Source organism: Poecilia reticulata, chromosome 13 (assembly GCF_904066995.2).
Source record: "Poecilia reticulata chromosome 13, P_reticulata-male-v2, whole genome shotgun sequence".
In the NCBI taxonomy this organism is placed as follows: domain Eukaryota; kingdom Metazoa; phylum Chordata; class Actinopteri; order Cyprinodontiformes; family Poeciliidae; genus Poecilia; species Poecilia reticulata.
This window is the reverse complement of record NC_088842.1, coordinates 3,564,394-3,585,743: the sequence shown is the minus strand read 5'-3', so window position 1 is coordinate 3,585,743 and position 21,350 is coordinate 3,564,394. Positions and strand designations below refer to the sequence as shown.

Sequence of the window (21,350 nt, the reverse complement as noted above, 5' to 3'; positions counted from 1 at the left end):
TATTACTCGGCAAAGACTGTAGCAGGAGTTCAGCTTTTATCCATTCTCCATTCTGTACCCTCACTAAAGGTCACTGTATTCAGGTTGTCTGTTTACAAAGGTAAAACAAGGCGATCGACTCGAAATCACTCCTACCTTTTTACTGTCTTTAATCAACCTGTTGGGCCATTAATTTGAACACGTTTTGTTGATTTTATCCTTAATAAGATGTATTGGATCAGAGGACGTGCTGGTCTCAACATCCTGGAGACGTTCAGTTCGTCACCTACTGCCGAGATCAACTCAAAACCTGCCGCGATCGTAATTGAGCCCTATTGATTAAATATGACTGTAGTTGGAAAACAAACATCAGCGTTAGTAGCTTACCGTGTAACGTCTGGGCAACCGGAGGATCCTGGACGGACAGCAGCGGTGCATGTCTGAAAGATGGCCTCCGATGCAGATCTCCAAGGCTCTCCACTCTCATTCTTTCAGCTCGATGCTCCATAGAGCTGCCTCTGGATATTGCAGTTCACTTACGATGTACAGTAAAGTTGCTCCTTATAGTTGGATCACAGCTGGTAGCTACGAAGGTGTCCCGAACCTTCAATCGTAAGCCAACTTCAGCGGCCGCTTCGTTCAAACTATAAAAACTCCCGACGGTGAAGCTCTGAGTCCATGAGAGCCGCCAACTGAAACACGTTCTGTCTGAGAGGCCACACGAGAACTAAAGTCAGGAGTAATAACACTATTTTCTAATGAAGTTAATGAGCTTCAGCTTATTGATAACCCGTTAGTAGATCGCCATCTTTCTTGAAGCAAAGTATGGGTGTGACGCTAACCAACCAATTGGGGAAGTTGTAGCCTGATGACATGCCTCTCCTCATTTGCATTTATTTTTTCCCTAAGTTTTGCGGGGAAATAGAATGTGATAAATAAGAAAATAAGGAAATACTAAATGAATAAGGGGAATTGGAAAATGGGAAAAGTAAAGATTTTTCAAACAAATGTTGAATGAAAAATAGATAAAAGAAAATTGGGTAAATAAAAAAGGGATATATGAGAAATTGATTGAAACTGGGAAATAGAAAATCGGGTTCATGGAAAAAGGAAATCAAAAAATGTTTAAATTAAAAAATAGATTAATGAAAAATGGGTAAATAGATAAAGGGATAAATGAAAAATGGACAAATGAAAAATAGATAAATGAAAAAGAGAAATAGAGAAATTGATAATCTGAAAAATAAATAAATGAAAAAATTGGGTTAATAAAAAAGGGAAATTGAAAAGTGGTTAATTGAAAAATAGGTAAATGGGTAAAGGGATAAATAAAAAATAGATAAATAAAAAAGAGAAATTGGGAAATTGATAATGTGAAAAATAAAGAAATGAAAAATGGGGTTAATGAAAAAGCTAAATTAAATAATGGTTAAATGAAAAATAGATTAATGAAAACTGGGTAAATGAAAAATAGATTAATGAAAAAAGGGAAATTGAGAAATTGATAATATGAAAAATAAATAAATGAAAAAATGGGTTAATGAAAAAGCTAAATTATTTATTTAACAAATTGTTTATTTATTTCACTCATTTTCTTCATTTTTTGATTTATTTTACTCATTTTTTTTTATTTCACCCATTTATTTATTTATTTAATTTTGGCTGAAATGGCTCTCCATAGTCTGATAGCCTGCTGGTTCATGTATTCGAGTTGTGTCCACAAAGTTCTCCTCAGTTCATTCCAGTGCTATATTCTGACCTTCCAAGCACACAATTTTAATATCAGTTTTCAAAAACTAATAATTTCTTCAAACCACTGGGAAATATTGAACATTAAAATATAAAATAAAATATATTAAAACGTATAAAAAATATATGTTGAAATGTTGCTTTTCAAAAAGCTGTAAATGTCTTTATTTTTACCCTGTTTGCATACATCTAATGTGAAATATATTTTTAAATATTGTTCACATAAAATAATTTTTTTTCCTAAAAGGTAGTTTGGAGTGACAGCACAAACCTTTTAATCTAATTCAAAATGTTTAAGATATGTTGATTGTTGTGGAACAAAGACTTTGGGTAATGTAAGGAATTCTAAGCAATCTTTTTCTACCTCCGGTTTCCTTTTAGATCACATACTACCATTCAACAAAGCAAAACCCGTTCAAAAGAGACGTGAGTCACGTGACCAGTCAACATTAGACACTACAGTACTCAAAAATCTTTTTGTCAGCAGTAGTATACTTTTCAATTTTATTTAATCAGATACTGATTGGAACCATATAATGAAAAATGCATGAATCTAAAAAATAAACTTCCATAAAATTGCAAAACATCCAAAACACTGCTCTAGACTGAAATACCTTGTTGCTGAAATTTGAAATAAAAAAACTTGATTAAATATGTTACCTTCAGTTGTTATGAAAATGCTATATACATATATATATATTATATATATGACTTATAATATGACTTAAAATAAATTTTACTTAGTAATTTAATGCATCTGTCTCTTTAACCCTTTCATGCATAGTGGTCACAACAGTGGACAGCTATCTAAAAGCCATTTTTTTGTTTGTCTTGTGGATTTATATGTTATAAATGCACACAGACCACTGAAGTGGACACTAATGCATCATAAAATACACTATAAACTGCTGGCCATCAGCTGCAAATGCAATAAATTATTTTTGTTAAATCCAACATGACCGACAGACCAAAAAAAGCATGCCAAACATGTATCTCCTTCTACTGTAGATGATTCTTGCAGGTAAAAAAAAATATATTGTGACATCAGATAACCCCTACAGAACAATACTACTGATGTAGTTTTCAAATAACAACTTTGTATTTGGAAATAAAAGGTGATTATTTTTTGATCACCTAAAAAAATAAAATAATTTTTTTTACAAAACATTTTTTTCTACCTCTTTTTATGCCTTAAGAAAATAAAAAAAATTGGAAAAAAATCTTGGCCCAAAGAATCATAATTCATGCATGAAAGACCTGTTCTGGCATGACATCCACAGCATGGCTCCTCTATTAACCCTTTAACAACATTTTATCAGTATTTCACTGAGACGTAAGTCAGCAAATGTGCAGTTCCATCAGGTGTTTGCTCATTGCTGCTGGCTAAGCTGAAGGAGCTCTAGGCAAGAATTAGAGACATGAAGGCAGCCATGGGTAGACAATGAACACAAACGGGTACCACAGAGACACACTGGAGCCGATCACAACTTCTGAAGGACCTACATTTGTGCTCTCAACATTTCAGAAGACTTGGAATCATTTATACGAGTAAAACTGGCTAAGACTCTAACAAGTTACCAAGCTGAAAACAAACCTAAACCTTGCTGCTGTCGGAATGAAAAACAATGGGAGAAACAAAAGACATGTAGTCAATAATTTCAAGCTTTGTCTGGAAAGTTGAGTTGCATATGGAGTCAAATGTTTTAAATATTATTGAACTGAAAAATGTGTGGGGAAATTGCTGAAACTGAGCTCTGATAAGAACCAGTGGGTACAGTGCCAGAGAAAGGTTTGTAGTCAAAGTGCAGAGAATATAGTCCAAAGCTTTATTATCAGCTAACAAGTTAATATGTTCCTCCTGTTACGGAATTACAATACTCAAACAAGGCAGAGATGTCAGACATTCTGCAAATTAATTACATAAAACAATTAATTCAGGGAGAGAGAACCTAGACAAGTGAACAACAGACTGAGTTGAACTCTCTCAGGCTCACTTCCCCAGAGATGCTGTAGGCAACAGTTGAAAGACTCATGAATGTTTTCTGGAAACTGTAATATTAATTGGAAATGAGTGGTATGAAAGTTTGGTCTGAGTTGCTGTTACGATGTGTCAAGATATTAATAGGAGACTGCAACAGTCTCCTATTTCCATATTTAGAATCAGGTGCTTGACACTCTAACATCACTGTATTTTTGGAAATATTTACCTGTTTTACAGGCAAATAGCAGAAAAACATACTAAAACATTCCCTTCAAGCACTTGTAAAATTGCTTCTACTTTGTGAGTGGAACATGTAGTAAAAGCTGTGACAACAGGGCCGGGCTGGAAGCTAATTGAAACAAACCGTCAAAGCTTCAATTGGTGAAGGATGTTGTTTGTGAAGCAGTCGGCCATGAATATTGTAGTAGTGGTTTAACACAGATTTTTAAATCTCTGAAGAGCTCATTGTTTTTACTACGTACAAATGCTTTAATCTAAATAGTGTTTCTCACATTTCTTCTTTTGTAAGTTTCTCAAACATCTCCATCTTTGAGAAACTTACAAAAGAAGAACTGATTCTGATTACAGTTCTTGCTTCAGAATAAAATATTTTCTAATGCATCTTCATTAAGATACCCACATATTCACTGTACATCATATCTCTAAGAGACAAGAACATTGCAAATTGCCAGTCTTCATTTGTGAATAAATTTGATGAATATCTGAGATACAGAAATCTTCTTTTTGTGTCTAGACTTATCAGACTTTAGACACTGTGATGCCCAATTACTTCATCAGTTACATTCCACAGAGAGGTGCCAAAGGTCACAGGGATTTTCCAAAGTGGTACTGCCACGACGCTGTCAATAAGATTTGATATCTTGTAAAATTAGAACAGAATTACTAGAAGTAGTGATGCATCTTAAAATTGACTGCTGATGGAATTTAACTGTCGTGTTGTAGATTTTGATGGTGGACCCAAATGCAGAGAGGCAGAGAAAGCGAGTGCATTTTATTATTTAATAAATTTTTTTTTGAAAAAACACATTTAAGAAAACATGGGAAACATAGGGAGCCAGAGCAGAACAAAAACATGAAAAAAGCAAGCAAAGTTTTAATGGGGAAGTAAACAGGTTATAACAGGGAGATAACATGAGGAATCAGCAAAGAGTGACCGCAGCAGTGTTTATATCCTGGGAGAGTGAATGTGGAACAATGGTCTGGGGCTGATTGGCTAATTGCAGGTGTGAGGAGAGAGGGAGAAAGTAGCACAGGCGGCGATGGAGTGTACACAGGGGACTAGGAAATAAATCTAATACTAAAGAATAACTAGACCTAATAAATATAATTAAACTAGAGCAGGGGTCCTCAAACTTTTTCCTGTGTTTTAATGGGCACTTTCTTCTTTTATTTCCTATTTTGATTTCCAATTATTCACTTTCCGCTAAAGAGCCCCCTGGTGGTTGAAGAAAAATCTACATATAAGCCACACCGGGCTATAAGTCGCAAGGTTTAAAGCTTAGGAAAAAAGTAGCGGCTTATAGTCCAGAAAAAACGTTAAATGAAAAAAAATCTAAATGCTCTCTGGTATTGTTCAGGGGGCCGGACTAAATGAGGAGGCGGGCTGGATTTGGCCCGCGGGCTGTAGTTTGGGGACCACTGAACTAGAGTAACAAGGAATATCTAGAGACAAGAAATAAATTAGAATCACTAAGAAGAACTGAACTACAATAAAACAGAAACAAGCCTGATCAAAGCAAAAAAAGATAATTCAGGATCCTAACATCAACCACCTATACCCCTTTTCCACTTGCTCTACTTCAGCAGCACGGTGTTCTGACTATCAGTGCTACCTCTTCAGATTTTCCTACCATAGCACGAATAGATAGCTAAGTCTATCCGTCAGTGCTGCATGTCCAAAACTGCTGCCATCATGTTTACAAATGGAAAACTATAGCGGGTTATGATAATGTTAAATATCATCTTATAATAGCGGTTCTCAACGTGGGCAATACCGCCCCTCAGGGGGCATTCAGAAAACGGCAGGGGGCGCTGGCGGGAATTTTTACAAAAGGGGGTCGCTGGGATTCCTTTGGGGGGCGTTTGGTCGAAGGTAAACTTTACACCTTAAATGCACAACAATGCCAGATTAGACTTTGAGGAAATTGGTAAAACTGTAATGTGCAACTTCAAATCATGCATGGCTGCAACAGTATCAATGGCAGCTCTTCTTCTCTTCAGTGTTTGTTAGCTTTTGACACAGCTCTGCGGTCCTCATACTGTGGTAGCTTCACCGCATCAGTTCAGCGTTACACCGGCTGATGACATTGCTGTGATTCACTTCTAGTATTTTTGTACATATGTTTTGGCAGTTCTGTGATCGTGTCAAAGCAGCAACTTATATTAAAAAGTGTTTTATTTCCGTTTGAAGGCTGCACGCTTCCATGGAAGGACAACAGAAAATTGCTCTTATAAACATGTAATTACTAAAATCACGATACCCTCACTTTGTATCCTTCTGAAAAATGAACCCATTTAAATAAAGAAATCCCTCCACGGGTGATACCACAATAGAGAGTGTTCATTTTATAGCGTTAACACCGGTGCTGTAAGTGGTCTGGTATGAAACGGGTGTGATAGAACAACGGTACCACAACACTTTTAAATTTCAATAATCAGAATACCGAAATTGTTTTAAAAGGTTTATGTCAGTCTGCCTTTTCCCCATCGATACGTTTTCCGAACTCTGCACACCATACGGGGTTAAAAAAAGAAAAAACGACGCGCACATTGCGCAAAATTCTGAAACAGGAAAAGCGGGACATAAAACGGAGCGACGAACTAGATGTGAATTATGGCATAAAAATAGAGAATCCGACGCTGAACAGTGAAAAATCAACACATGATGTGAAACATATGACGATTAGGCGGCGCAGCAGGTGATGAGTGAAGATTACTGGTGGTGAGCGTCAATTAATGGTAAGTGATGCCCCTCCTGAAAGCTCTGGTTTGCACAGTAAATGCCATTTGGGTGAAGTTTTATGGACGATACTCTGATGTCCCATTCTCCTGAAGGCAGCACAGAGCTGCACCACCAGAAACCGACAGAAACACTGAAGAGAAGAGTTATGATTAATGTAGTTAACAGTTCTATCCATGTTTTAATGTTGCAGAGCACTGTCGTTTTGCAAATAGTTCAAAGTTTAAACTGGCATGTTGTTCATCTTTTATCTGGTCATTTTGTGGAAAATTTAACAACTAGAAAATGGCAAAGAACAAGAATATTTTTTCCACTCTGATTGGCTGCTGTTAGGCCTACCGATTTTAACTTGAATGTTCATTGCATTTTTCGTAGAGAAAGGTCTGTGAAAATAATTTCTATTCACATAGAAATTTGATGATAAGTACAGAAACAAGCATAAAAATCAAAACACCTACAATAGTGATAGAAATATTAATAATAAAATAATAATCAGTGCTAAGTAGCCTACAAATTCTTTCATGGGGGGTTGTGAGGGACCTGGATAAGGGCTAGGGGGCGCTGGCCCGAAAAAGGTTGAGAAACACTGTCTTATAACATTTGAGTGACGGGACTGAAGTGGAAGCTGAGGAGTTATGCTTAGCATAGAATTAGAACAATGGAACAGTGGAAACACTTGCAAAGCAAGCCAAGTAGAGCCGAGCCCGGACTGTTAGAGCCAGTGGAAATGCTTGACTGATTGAGGACAGTCAAGCATTCAAGCCTGAGTAGGCTGTGATCACCTACTTAGGAGAATCTACAAAATGTACCGTACCTAAGCGTTTTATCCTTCCGTGATTAGACTTTTAGTTTCACATAATTTCTGTCACTTCTTTATTTTTGTTTTCCTTGTTCTTGCTAACAACACAAGAATTATGTTAGTTAATTTATTCTCATTGATTTGTTTCATTAGGATTATTTCTCTGTCATTTGTACTAGATTCAGGTTTCCTCAGACTACTTTTTGCTCCCCTTTTCAGTTCTGAGCCATTTCCTCATTTGCCCCTACCTCCTTCTTTTCCCAGCTGCATCCACTCATCTGTCACTTGTCTGGTTCCTTCGATGTTCCACCTTTCCACAGTATATTTAAGCTCCTCGGTTCTCATTGTTCTCCACTGCTTGAAAATTATGTCTGCAGTTTGTACAATTGTAAAAATTATGTTTATGAGGAAAATATCCAGTTGTGAAATTTCTTTAACACAGTGCACCACCACACCAGAATTGAGATTTTCTTTCCTGAGTGAATACAGATCTGTTTTACAGAGTTTGACAACTTCTGAGAGAGCATTGAACTTCAATCCAGTAGTTGCCACCATCAGCGTGTGTGAATGGGTAAATGACTGAATGTAGTGTGAAGTGCTTTGGGGTCCCTTGGACTTGATAAAGTGCTGTACAAGTACAGGCCATCCTTATTCTGCATTTTACGAGGACACAGAATCCCTTGGCTTTGGTGAGTTTGCCTTCAGGTGATTGCTAGTTACAAAAATATTTGTAGATTCTCAGAGGTCATGCTGGTGCAGCATTCCGTGTAGTCTCCAACAACAAAAACAGAAGTTTGTTAAATACTGTGTCAAGCATCATACCACTTATGGATATGCATAATCCAGATAGTTAGGATAGCTGTGGTTTCTGTAGATAAAGAATAAAGTATTTTGAGATGCTTTCCTAACAAGAAAGTGCTGACAGCACTGAAAAGGTTATTTAGATGTCTACTTTGGGATTTTTCATTAAAATAGTTCTTTGAGATGTTAAATCATAAGCTGCAATTATTGTAAATAACTAATTTACAATTAATATAAATAACTAATGACAGTTTAACATGTCATACATTCTAAGACCTTTCAACCTATATCAAACTAATTTATTCGTGTATTTAAACTACAAAGGGCTGGATGTATGAACTTTCAAGCATTTACTTCTTTCACCACCTTCTTTGGTCACTTTTTGCCTGATGGAAACATATTTAGATTATATTGATCCTGAAAATTGTTAATGTTTCTAATAGTAAGCAATACTACCTACCTGTTCTGAGGTGACCAGCTCTGTTTTTCTTTGTGCAGGTGAAACAGATAATGGAAGAGGCTGTAACTAAGAAATTTGTGCATGAAGACAGCAGCCACATTATCGCTCTGTGCAGTAAGTACACACCTGTATTTCACAACGGTCTTGCTCTCACACACACACGCACGCACGCACTCACTCACATACACACACACAGTCGTATTTTTGCATCTTGTGGAGACTTTACATTGACTTTTTCTACAGCCTAATCCTTACCCTAACCTTAGCCAAAAGTCAATTCATACCTTAGCCCTAAATCTACCACCTAACCCAATAAAATGCCCCCAAAAGGAGCAGTGGTTCCCACAACCCCACATTGTAGACAGAAATAGGTCCCCACAAGGATATAAGAACCTGGTTCACACACATACACACACTAAACCTGGTCATCAGTTTCCATTAGATCCTCTGTCATTACTAAGTTTCCACTGATGCAATGGCACAGTCTCAGTGACGTCAAGCTACGTCCTTGATGGAGAGAAGCAGTGCCAAGTCACCTGCAGAGGAGTTCAACAAGTGTGTGTGCGCATGAGTGCGAGTGTGTTTGTGTATAGGGTCTCTCTCTTGACCAGATGGTGGAGCTTGCAGTAGCATGTGCATAAAATTAGCCAGGTGAACGTTACACAGCAAAAGTGTTTTGAGCTCAAGTTATTATTCTCCTGGAATGTCCAATAAATGCTTATGTTTATACTCTGGCACCAACGGGGCCCATATGAATTATCTTGCATAAATTTTGTTGCCGAGTTATCTTGTTGTTCTACAGCCTGAGAATATACTGCAGTCTATTCTGAATATATTTCAATTTGGAGCTTATAGCATACAGTATGCCTGTTGTCTTTCAGGAGTCTCTCTTGAAAGACATATTTACAATTGATGCGCTGAATATTTGATGGGTTCAACAGAGTACAAAGCCAGGGCATCAATCACACGCTGGTGCCAATGCACCTTGGCCCCCTTCAGAGATTCAGCAGCCATGCTTCAGTAAGGTAGTCAGGTTTAAAAGCCACAGTGCTTGCTCTTCTTGTGTAAGCTTAATGTGGAATATAGTTGTGCTTTTAGAGTTTAGAGGTGCGCATTGATCATGCAGTGAGAATGACGTATCTATCTGAACAAAGCATTATATATATATATATATATATATATATATATTTCAAAACAGATATTTTTTTCTGGTAATTAATAGAACCCCAGGGGTCTCTGCTGCTCTTCTCTGGGAATAACTCAAAGCTTTTGTCAAGGGAGAAATAATCTCCTATGTTCATTATTAGAAAAAATTAAGGAATGTGAAATTGCTTAAACTTAAGCAGCAAATCTCACAGCCTGATAGTAAGTATGCAACCTTTGGTTCCCTGTATATTTATAAAGAACACATATTATTGCAGTCTGAATTTGATAAACTCATGACCCACCATACTATGGAATACCAAACTCTGTGTGATCCTGCGTGGTCTGATCTTTTTAAGGCAGGGGTTCGATTATCTGAATGTTTTCCTTTTCTTTTTGGTTGTGTCAGTTCCATGTTAAATAATGGCTGTATTTAAAGAGTTTCACATAGGTTTAATTTGGAAACAGTCCCTCAGGATGTAGTCTCTGAGTAATGAGGTTTGCATGTCACTGAGAGACAGACTGGTCTCAGATTTGATCCAACTGCAGACAACAGTGCAAATAGTTCTCTACTGTTTATGCTCAGACTATATTTTGTGATCATATTTGTATTATCCTTTGCATTTTAGTACAGATACTCAAATGTACTTTGCAGAAGCACAAAGTGTGTGTATATATATATATATATATATATATATATATATATATATATATATATATATATATATATATATATATACACACACATTAGAGATGTGCCGATCAAGTTTTTTCCTGCCGATTCCGATCACCCATGAGGGCCGATCATCGATACCGGTCACCTAATTATTATTTTTTTAATCATAAGCACTACGGTTACATTATGTGGAAAAAGGAACCATGAATTCACCTTAATGTAGATAAAAGCTTTTAAATAGCTTTTTCCAAGAAAAAAACTAAACAAAACAAAACAGGCTTGTGCAAATTGTACTGATATCAATAATACTATCTTTAACAGACTGAAAACATATGAAGGCTCTGAAGAGGCTAAATAATGTAAAGAGTCAAAATAAAACCTCTCAACATTTCCAAAAGATTCAAGTTTAAAACTTAACATTCAAAGGCAAATACAGGATCCTAACAATCCTGAGTTACTGAATGAAAACTTCCTGATAGCATGGCGGCTAGCTGATTACTGCTAGTTCTGAGTGGCTGTTTTAGACTGAGCGGAGTAATTATGCAGAACAGGGAGGAGATCGATTCTTTTTTCAGAGATTATCTGTCTCATGTTAGGACAGCAAAAGTTTTAATACGCATGTAAAATTGATTTTTTAAGCTAGATGCTGCAGCTTTAAACAGAGGTTCGGTGTGAGAGTCACTACCAGGTGGAGCAGAAGCGGCGCTCCGTCTGTGAAATATTACTACCTGTTGTGCGTAGCAGCGGTTCGACAGCGAGAACAGAACCAGCATCTTACATCGCAGCTCGAAGACTTAAACAATTTTGCGGGTTATTTGTTTAGCTTTCTGACCGTCATGCTAATCCGGGTGAGTGTTTGTAGCTGTGTGCTGCTTTACCTGCTATCTGATCGTCTTTTTTACTGCAGTGAGCCTCGATGTAGCCAAACTCCGTCAAGTATGACATTGTTTTTATGCCACATTAGATTTGTCGTGTTGATGCATTTTGACGTGCTTCACCCTACGTGCTTCAATTTTCCGCCGCAACACGCAAACTTCCCCAGTCACTCAGTACGTTATAGTTCCACATTGCTTAGGATTTGTTGCTGCGCGTTTGCGCAGTGTGAAGGAAAGAGGAGACCAGCTGCACAGACAGCCTGCGAAATGAGATGCAGGTGATCGGTTTGTGTGATCGGCAACAAGAGACCGTGATCGGCGATCACCGATCATACACTTTTTCACGGAAATCGGCCGATTATGATCGGTGGCCTCTTATATATAGGTGTGCCGATCTTATATATATTGTGATTCTTCAGAATAGGGACAAAATGGGTTTTAATTTTTCCTTTTTTAATTATTATTTCACAACCTTATGTATGCAAATATGACAAATAATGTTTTGGAACTGTAAAGACGTTAAGGTGCAGGCTCCCAGTTGCAAATTTTTAAAAAAAAATTAAATTTTTAATCGACCTGACCCAGAACTTTGTCATCACAATCTGACAAAAATAAATATAAAATTATTTTTTAATGACTCTATTAGTGATGTTTTTACTCATTTTACAGACAAATGCTTCTCAAGAAACAAAAAATATATATATTATTTAAAACAAAAAATAACAAAAAGTCCATCTGATGGAGTTGACAGTGCATGACGGAGTTGACACAGAACTGAAGGTGGTGACAAACTAGTGAGTAAAATGAAAAACTTGATACATGTGAAGTAATGCAATTTATGTAAAATACATTAAAATGAATTAATTGCACATTCAGGTGAGATTTGACAACAATTTCACTGAAAGAGTCACAAAAACTGATGGAGTTGACATCTGACGGAGTTGACGAAATGCTGAACTACCTCAATTTATATAATGTTATTCTGAAGGAGGCCATATTGTAGCTCATCAGGTTCATAAAGTCTTCACAATATACCAAAATTAAGCTTTTATTTCACAAAATTTCATCAAAGTTTTGTAAATGGTCAGTTATGGTGTTGACACATCATGGTTGTGACAAGCAACTTGGGAATAAAAAGAAGAAAAAACTCAAGAATAGCATAAGCTAACCAGAGCTAACTAGCCCTCTTAGCAAAGGAAGAGAAAGGAAGTGGTCATGGGGTCCTCAGAAGTTCTGGTGCCCCCCAATAATTTCTGATTTTCTTTTCCGACATTCTTTTCATGTCTGACGGTGTTGACAAAAACTAGGGACAAATTTCAATGGAGTTGGAAAATATATAAAAATTATTTTTAATTCCATTTATTGATACTTTTATAATTATTTATATGACTACTTATACTTAATTGTCATAATATACAATTTTAGTATTTCTTTAATTGTTTTAAACTATTATAATGTATTGAGTTCTGCTCCTGGACAAGGGATTTTACAGGCATCGTCCACTGACTACAATGTTTAAAATAAAAAAATATTCAGCAAACACCAGGAAAATATACATTGTTGTGCTCACATGACCCAGGTTAGTTTAGTCAGATATTTGAAAAAAATATATTTTGTGTATATTTTATTCAAATTTTGTGCTTTATCCATAGGCCCTGTTTTGTCCCTATTCTCAAGAATTACATATATGTGTATGTACAGAAATTAGAAAAAAACCACAAATAACATAGAAAAGGGATAAAAATATCAAATACATAAATGGATAAATGAATAAAAGAAATTAAAACTTATAACCCCCTGAAAAAACCCCTGGATCAAATAGCTTCATAGTCATTTCCCATCTTACATCTGAAATTCACGAAGAGTCGCTAGAAGCGAGCTCCATGTCTTGATGGTAGATTCTTTAACTCTTGCCATCGACAAAAAAATGTCCAAATATGTTAAAATCCATGCTTGTAAAGAGAGTGAGTGTGGAGGTTTCCAATGTGTTGCTACTAGCTTGTTTTTTTTACAGCTGTGAGTCCTGCCAACAGTGCCAACCAGTGTCAGCTCTGGTTTTGACAAATCGTTCAGAATGAGTATAGCAGCTGAGCAAAGCAATCAGATCCTGAGCATCTTAAATAAATTAAAGGTAGCCATCTTCCAAAATTTGGCCACTGGTGCACACTCCCAGAATATATGAAATAAACTACCGGTGTCTTTTGAAGAACAGAAGGTACATCTAGAATTATTAATAACCTTCATCAAATGAAGTTTTCTGGGAGTTAAATATACCCTATATATAAAGTTGAAATGAATTTGTTGATGGTCAGAATTTCAGATGCCAACCTCACATTAGTCCATATTTCATCCCAATCAAATAACGGCTTCATACCTGGGATGCCTTTTTTCTAAATCAAATCTAATGCCAGAGATCTATAAGTTTGTTGTAACAAAAACCGATATAGTCTTGAAACAAATCCAGCTGTAAATTTAACAGCCTTTAACAGTTTTTGGAGAGGTTGTGTTGTGAGAGAGCCCTGCTAGCAGACAGCACTGTCTTAACTGCAAGTAGAAGAAAAAGGAGGTAACTGGCACATCAAATGTATTACATATGTGAGTAAACCTCCTTCTACATAAATGTCACAGAGCATGTGAATATTTGTATTTTCCCAGATGGGAAAATGAATAGGGCGCTCACCAATCAACAACTTGTCATTATTGAATATTGGAAAATGCGAACCAACTCCAGAACAACAACCAGCTGCTTTTTCTGCCTTTCTCCAAATAAATAGCGAATACAAAATTATAGGAGCGAACCTCAAACGGCAATGATGATTGATATGTTGGAATGCAAAATGCTAGCAAAGGAATATGGAGCCAACAATCGCTCCTCAATAGCTTGCCCTGAGACCTGCACCTCTGGATGAAACCAGGATAAAACAGGCCTCAGAGGAAAGCCCCACTTATAGAATCTAAAGTTGGGAAGTGCCTGTCTTTCTCGTTGCATTGTAGTGAGCTTAATGCGAGGATATTTACCTCGCCAAACAAACTTTGTTACTGCTGATTGTAAATCACACCAATACCAAAAGGGCAGTGGGAGGGGAAGCATTGAGCTAATAAAGTTGACTCTGGGCAAAATATTAATTTTAATTATGGCTATTCTACCACGAAGTGAGTTTGGTCATCTGGATCACCTCTTAATATCACTTCCACCTCTTCTTAAGGGCAATAAAGAGTTTGTTTAACTGATGGTACAAGGCTTTAATCTTGAGATGTATCCTCATAGCTCCACTTTACTTCCAACTCTGAAACCACCGTCGAACTAAAATGCAACATGAACTTAAATGAGATGGTGTAATGAATAACGACATAAAAAATTATATAAAAACATAAACATACCTCGCTGGCTGACCCTTCTTTAGAGGCAGAAATTAAGTCATTGAACATATTCTTTAAACTTGCTTTTCTACAGCCACTTGCTATAGTCATGCATTCATTTGACATGCAGCTATTTTCTGGTGCCTCAGCGAACATGCTGGATTCCACTTCCTACTTAAAACTTTTCAGAATAAATGTCATAAAAAATATGCATAATACAAAATAAAACACATAAGCTAAAATTATGGCAGTAAGACTCAAGGTTTGCTACAACTTTAAGTGTGTTAGAGAAATTGCTCTTCAATAATTTCTGTAAGGAAGAGCAGGTGTTCACCCCCACATAGACAATATTTTTATTGAACGGAATAGATGCATGAGTAGGAGCATTAATCATGGCCTGATTTAAAGGCATTAATGCTAATTGATTTTGAAACCTGAGAGCATACCATAATGCTCAAAGGTAGACAAAACATGTGGAATGCATTGTACAGCATTGTTTAGGTACAGCAATATGTCATCTGCATATAACGAAATGTGATGGTGTGTATTGGTAATGGAGATTGGAGAAATTGTGGGTGAGTTGCGAATAGCCTGTGCAAGTGGTTCAAGTGAAAGGGCAAAAAGCAGTGGAATGAGAGGGCAGCCTTGTCTTGAACCTCTCGAAATAGCAAAAGGTGGCAAACTAGTTGTGCCTGTAAGCACCACAGCTGTTGGGTTTCTATACAGTACTTTAATCATATTGATGAATGATGTGCCAAAACCCATAGATTCAAGCAGACCACAAGAAGGGCCACGCAAGGTGATCAAACGCCTTGCATCTAATGCCATTGCATCTAATGAAAGTAGGACCAGCAAGCAATTTAGCTTTTGAGCGTCATCTATAACATGCAATAAACTTCTGACATTATTTGTAGCCAACCTGGACTTTATGAACCCTATCTGGTCCCTATGAACCAACTTAGTCATATGGCCTGTAGCCACCGAGCTAGCAACTTTGCATATATTTTTAAATCTGAGTTTAAAAGTGAATGCTAGAGAAGTGTTTTTCAACCCTGTCCTGCATGTTTTAGGTATTTCCCTTCTGCCACACACCTGAATTGTATCTGAGTGATTAACAGGCTTCTGCAGTACTTGATGGTCATGCAATCATTTGAATCAGCTGTTCTGGAATAGAGGTACATCTAAAACATGCAGAGCAGGGGTGCAGTGAGGACCAGGGTTGAGCTATAGAGCTAGAATGCTCTAGCTATAGATCATTCTTCTTCTTTCACTTGTTAACATCCCAGGAGAAAGAGCCCTTTCTGATGGAGTATTGAATCATGTCTAATAGACCAGAGGCTATAAGGAGAGACAGAATACCATCTGGTTCTGGTTATTTACCTTTACGCAAAATCCATGTCTCTCTTGATGAGAAACTCCTATACAGTGGTTCTTCCACGAGGCATATTAAAACCCCTGGCATTGGTTGAGATCAGATTAAAAACAGTCATGTTTTGAAAAATATGATAAAATGAGTCAACCCATCAGTAAAAAGGGAGATGATTGGATCCATTAAAATAATAACTTTAAAAAAATTCCCGAACCTAGGGAACAAAAACTGTGAACAGAAAAAAACATCCAAAAACAAAGGGAACAAAGGAAGGTGAAGAGGTGAAGAACTGTCAAACCTTCCTGAAAAAGTAACTTAAGAAACTGAAGGTCTGCAGCAGCCCAGGTGCAGTAACGGCACCACCAAGTGTAAAAGTACTTAAACCAAAACCTAACATGGCCATATTCTTGAATATGTAGACATCTTAATTACAACCCAATTAAATACCTTGAGTAGTTAGAATTATAAGACAATGTACACATCTAACATCAGTTAAAACACATTCAAAATGATAGTGGTGAACATGAACTGTGACATAAAATGGCAAAGTCCATGCCTCTCGGCATGAGAAATCCCACAAACATCCAGTTAATTGTTTGTCAAAAAGGGGAGATGGACAATAAACAATAAAATCATCATGTCTCACCCACATCAGTACTTAATGGGAAACAATGAGAGTTTCTTGATACATTTATAAGCCTTCTTGTGATCTTCAAATCGGTGTTGTAAATGAGAGTACAGCGGGACAACCTATGTCAAACAGGATCCCGGTCAAGTGAAGCAGCCACCCCAGAAACGAGTGTCACCATTGCTGCGTAGCCCTTGAATCAGAATCAGAAGAATTTTATTGTCATTGTCAGAAAGACAACAAAATTGCAGTTCCAGTACAACCATCCATTACACAACAACACGAGAGGGAGGTGGGATATGGGAGGGGGGGATAGTTGGCTGAGACCTCGCAACCCGACAGGCGCCGCCTTGCAGAGGAAATAGGAAAAATAAGAAAAACATCAGGTAAGGAGAGGGAAAAAAACAGCCTGTCTCACACTCTGCTCTTTGCAGGACAGAGTTTGAGATGAAGAAAAAAACCTCGGCACCTAAGCACATATAGACAAAACAAGCTGGGTATGAGGAGGAGGTGTGACGTACATATGGGTCTCGTGAGTTATGTGTGTATCAGACCATGAACCCTAACTGAAGCACGCAATTGTCTGTGATTGTCTGAGTATGATGTTGGAGTCCACCACCAGCTTATCAGTTCAGGGCCCACAGATGCTCTCAGGGAGGGAGGGGGCAGCAGAACAGAACCTTCTTTAGACATAACAACCAGGGGAGAATAGCTGGCCAGCCTAGGCCAGCCCAGGGAGCCATATTCCGATAGCAAAAATGGGTTTAGGTCAGGCTGACATCAGTTTACTGCCTTCCTGATCCGAGCGAACAACATTCTCCAAGGTCACACCATATCCATTTTGAGTCCGAGATCCGCTGCCCAGCCATGGTCCTGTTCCAGGATCGCACCCAGTCTGCGGCTCAGCTCCCGTATCATCTCAGTCTGAGTGTTGATCGCTCTGCAGATCCCATCAACCGTACCCGGCAGCCCTGAAGTGGCCAAAACGGCCGCCGGCATCTTCCGAAATTTCCAATAAGCCAGGTAGCCGCCAACTCCAATAAGCAGAAAACCTGTTATCATAAATCCAATAATGTACACATCGTTAACATCCTCGACTGACAGCGCCGTCAGACACACGATCTTCCACTTCCATCCAGAATATCCATCGTGTAGCCAGCGAAGAATGTCCCGTCGGGACGCGAGGGTTCCCCTTTAGATAGATAGATAGATAGATAGATAGATAGATAGAACTTTATTGTCATTGCATATGTCCCAAGTACAATAAACAAAATGCAGTTCACATCCATCCAGAAGTGCTTAAGCCAGTGGTTCTTAACCTGGGTTTGATCGAACCCCAGGGGTTTGATGAGTCGGTCTCAGGGGTTCGGTGGAGCCACCGCTGCGGACGTAAAGACACACTTGTGTAAAGTCATGATGATGCCCCCGCTTTGCAGCAAGTGATGCAAAGCAGCAAGTAGGCCTGTTGCAAAAAACGATAAATCAATTAATCGCACTATAAATTAAACCTATCGACCTCATTTTAATTATCGGCTTTATCGTCTCTTCCTGTCTTTTTTTCTTTCTGTTGATGACACTGAATGAAAAAAGGCTCACCTCCGGTGCTCTCCGCTGACCCTCCCTTCCTCATTTCCTTAGTGTAATGTCCAGCGCACACTACGAGTTGTCGGCCGACTGTTGGCCCATTTTCAAAACTTGAGAGATCCAACATTAGCTGACAGAAATCCTAACCGTTTGATGGGGTTCGATCGTGTGTGGTGTCCACTCAGATAAGCACAAAATAAGGGCTACAAGTCCAGTTAACTAATTTTAAAATCAGGCATCAATTGGTACTTTACTAGAATCTACCTGTGATTTTTGTGGCTAGAGTCAGCGTAAAGTCCTGACTGAATGAAAATCATTCTAACCTACTTATGTCACGAAAACTTACTGGGTTTATCAACCGCGGTAGCAATTTGGCTCCAACTCATCCCCTTGTCATTTCTATATTCTTTGCACCAAATGTTGAATAAATATTAATGTTGTTTCCACATATCATCTCCAATGTCCGCTGGATTTTGGGCTGCGTCATGTCAGCTGTTTGGGATTCCCCTCCGTAATTTCCCCTCGGAAAACACGGAGGAGAATCCGTGCTTTCTGATTGGCTACCTGTCACATTCAGCATTAAGCTCCCAGTCGGGGAAAACCCCTGATTTAGATCGGAGCGGCCACTACGATCTACCGTAACACACAATACACTACAGGATGATCGGTTACGAAATCACCAACGACAATCTCAGATCGGCCAACGATCTAAGATTGTCGTAAGGGGAAAGCAAAAAATCGTGTAGTATGAACTACTGCATTAGGTAGTCGGATGTGCTCATCTTCTCTATTTAAATCTAGTGATTACTGAAGGGGAATATAGTATACAGACTTCATAATCTGTACTTTTTTGGTTGAATGCAGTATTTATTTCCACTTTGGCTTTATGTTGTTTAGTTTTTATTCAAGTACAGTTTTTGTTAATGGAGACTGAGAATCCATTTTATTTTTGGTTGTTTTGTTTATCAGTTCCAGTGTTATGTGTTCTTTTGAAAATAAAGTGTATCTATCTATTGCAGGAAGTCACATGCATTATTACGTCATTTACAATAAATCAGTGTCAAAAGGTCTTGAAACAATATCGTTTATCGCAATAATTTTTTAGACAATTAATCGCTCAGCAAAATTTGTTATCGTGACAGGCCTAGCAGCAAGTGATGCTTTGCAGCAATGTGCTCCTCCACAGCACATTGCTTGTGCTGCGGAGGAGCACTGATTGAAGGAGTTCTACTCTCAGCATGGATTTGAACTTGTTTCTTTAATTACTTCAGCAAAGCTGACCGTTTTTACCAAATTCTGTAGCTTTCGGTGTTCTTCTAAATCTGCTCCTTAGTCGCATCTTTTCGGGGTTGCTACTGCCTCTAGTGGCGTGGGGGTGGTAACACAACTAATATAATTACATTACTAAATCAGAATACCACAAAGTCTATTATTTATTATTAATTTTTCATTCTCTTAAGAATGTAGAACTAATTAAATGATCTAAACAAGACCTTAAAGTGATTCCAGTTTCTCTCAGTAGCCAACCTATTGGAACTGTGGCAAATTTTAAATACCTTGGGTCGTTCCTGGACAGTCAGCTCAACTTTGCTGAAAACACTGACTATATTTTGAAGAACTGTTCTCAGAGACTCTACCTTTTAAGAAGACTTAGTGATCTTGGGGTGACCCAACTAGACTCTAGTTGGGTCAATAAACTAGACTCTAGTTGGGTCACGCCTATGTCTTGAATTTGGGGGGGAAAAAAATCATTTTATTTATCACTACAGAAGGGTTCAGTGAATGTGCATATGAAACTGGTGGGTTCGGTACCTCAAAAAAGGTTAAGAACCACTGGCTTAAGCAAAGTTATAAATATAAATATATATGATAACCTAAAATATACAGATTTATAAATACGATACAATGTACATGTTTACAGCTGTGACTGTGGTAAATATACAGTTGTGAACAGAAATATACAAAAGTATGTACAAGTGTATACATAGTATACACTATTAGTGCTAATGTTCAGACTAAATACCTACAAACTATGATTGTGGTGAATGTATAAGCAGTAAGCAGAAGTATACATATGGTATTATGTGCACAGGTTATGGGTGGTTGCTAGTATGTGTATGTAGTATCCAATCTAATTGTTCATGGTGCGTGTGTGTGTGTATGCAGGGGTGAAAGTAGTTTTAAATTCTTGACAAAAAGTTTCTGTGCTGATTAATTTTTTTGCGAAGCACTAAAGGTTGGGTAGCTCTTGCATTGTTGCAGAATGGAGCTGTATTTCCCTCAGCCCACTGGCTGCAAGGTTGACACCTTAAGATGCCATGAGACCTAAATTCTGAACATCATGGCATGAAGTGCATCCCAGTTTTCCATGTCTGGCATATAACTATTCATTTTAGCTTTTAAACTGGTTATGTTGATCCTGTGTCCAGACAGAGGGATCATCAGTAGCCTAGCATCATGACCTGTTTGTTCTGAAGATCTTGCAGCTTCCTCTTCACTTCCTAACATGGCGCCTCCTCACCCTGACTCTCATACCGGCATGAGGAACCACAGAGCTCTGTTAAGTTAAAGCACATTTTCTAAAGTTGGGATATTTTTCCTCCAACAGGTTCCAGAGGAATTACCTCAAACCAAATGTTGGACTGGAATTTATTTCACTGTCATTTGTGAATATTAGCTTCTCATTTTCAACAGTTTAGCTATAAAGGTTGAAAAAGGTTATCATTTTGGAGAAAATCTCATCAATATTTCCACTAAATAAGAGGCAAAAAATAGCTGAGCTCAAAGCGAGATGCCAGAGAGCAATAATACTTTTTTTTTTAGACAATTAATTTAATTTCACATAATTATCGTGGTAGAAGCCATTTGTTTGTTAAATACTTAATGAAACATATTTACCGAGTTTGATATTTGTTGTAAATGACGTATACTCACAAAGAACGAGGTAATTAGTCCAAGTTTGTCGT

General features: G+C 37.7%; 1 protein-coding gene across 9 annotated transcripts in view; it reads left to right on the top strand.

Annotated features, from left to right (window-relative positions):
- The window catches only part of sgsm2 (small G protein signaling modulator 2), a 180,601-nt gene that overhangs the window by 23,230 nt on the left and 136,021 nt on the right, over positions 1-21,350 (top strand). For 8 of the 9 annotated variants that reach the window (XM_081614732.1, XM_081614731.1, XM_081614728.1 and 5 more), the window contains exon 2: positions 8,788-8,863. The exons of the other annotated variant lie outside the window; for it this stretch is intronic. In XM_081614732.1, the coding sequence (XP_081470858.1) occupies positions 8,788-8,863 (76 nt within the window). The remainder of the gene's footprint in view (positions 1-8,787; positions 8,864-21,350) is intronic. 9 annotated transcript variants of the gene reach the window in all.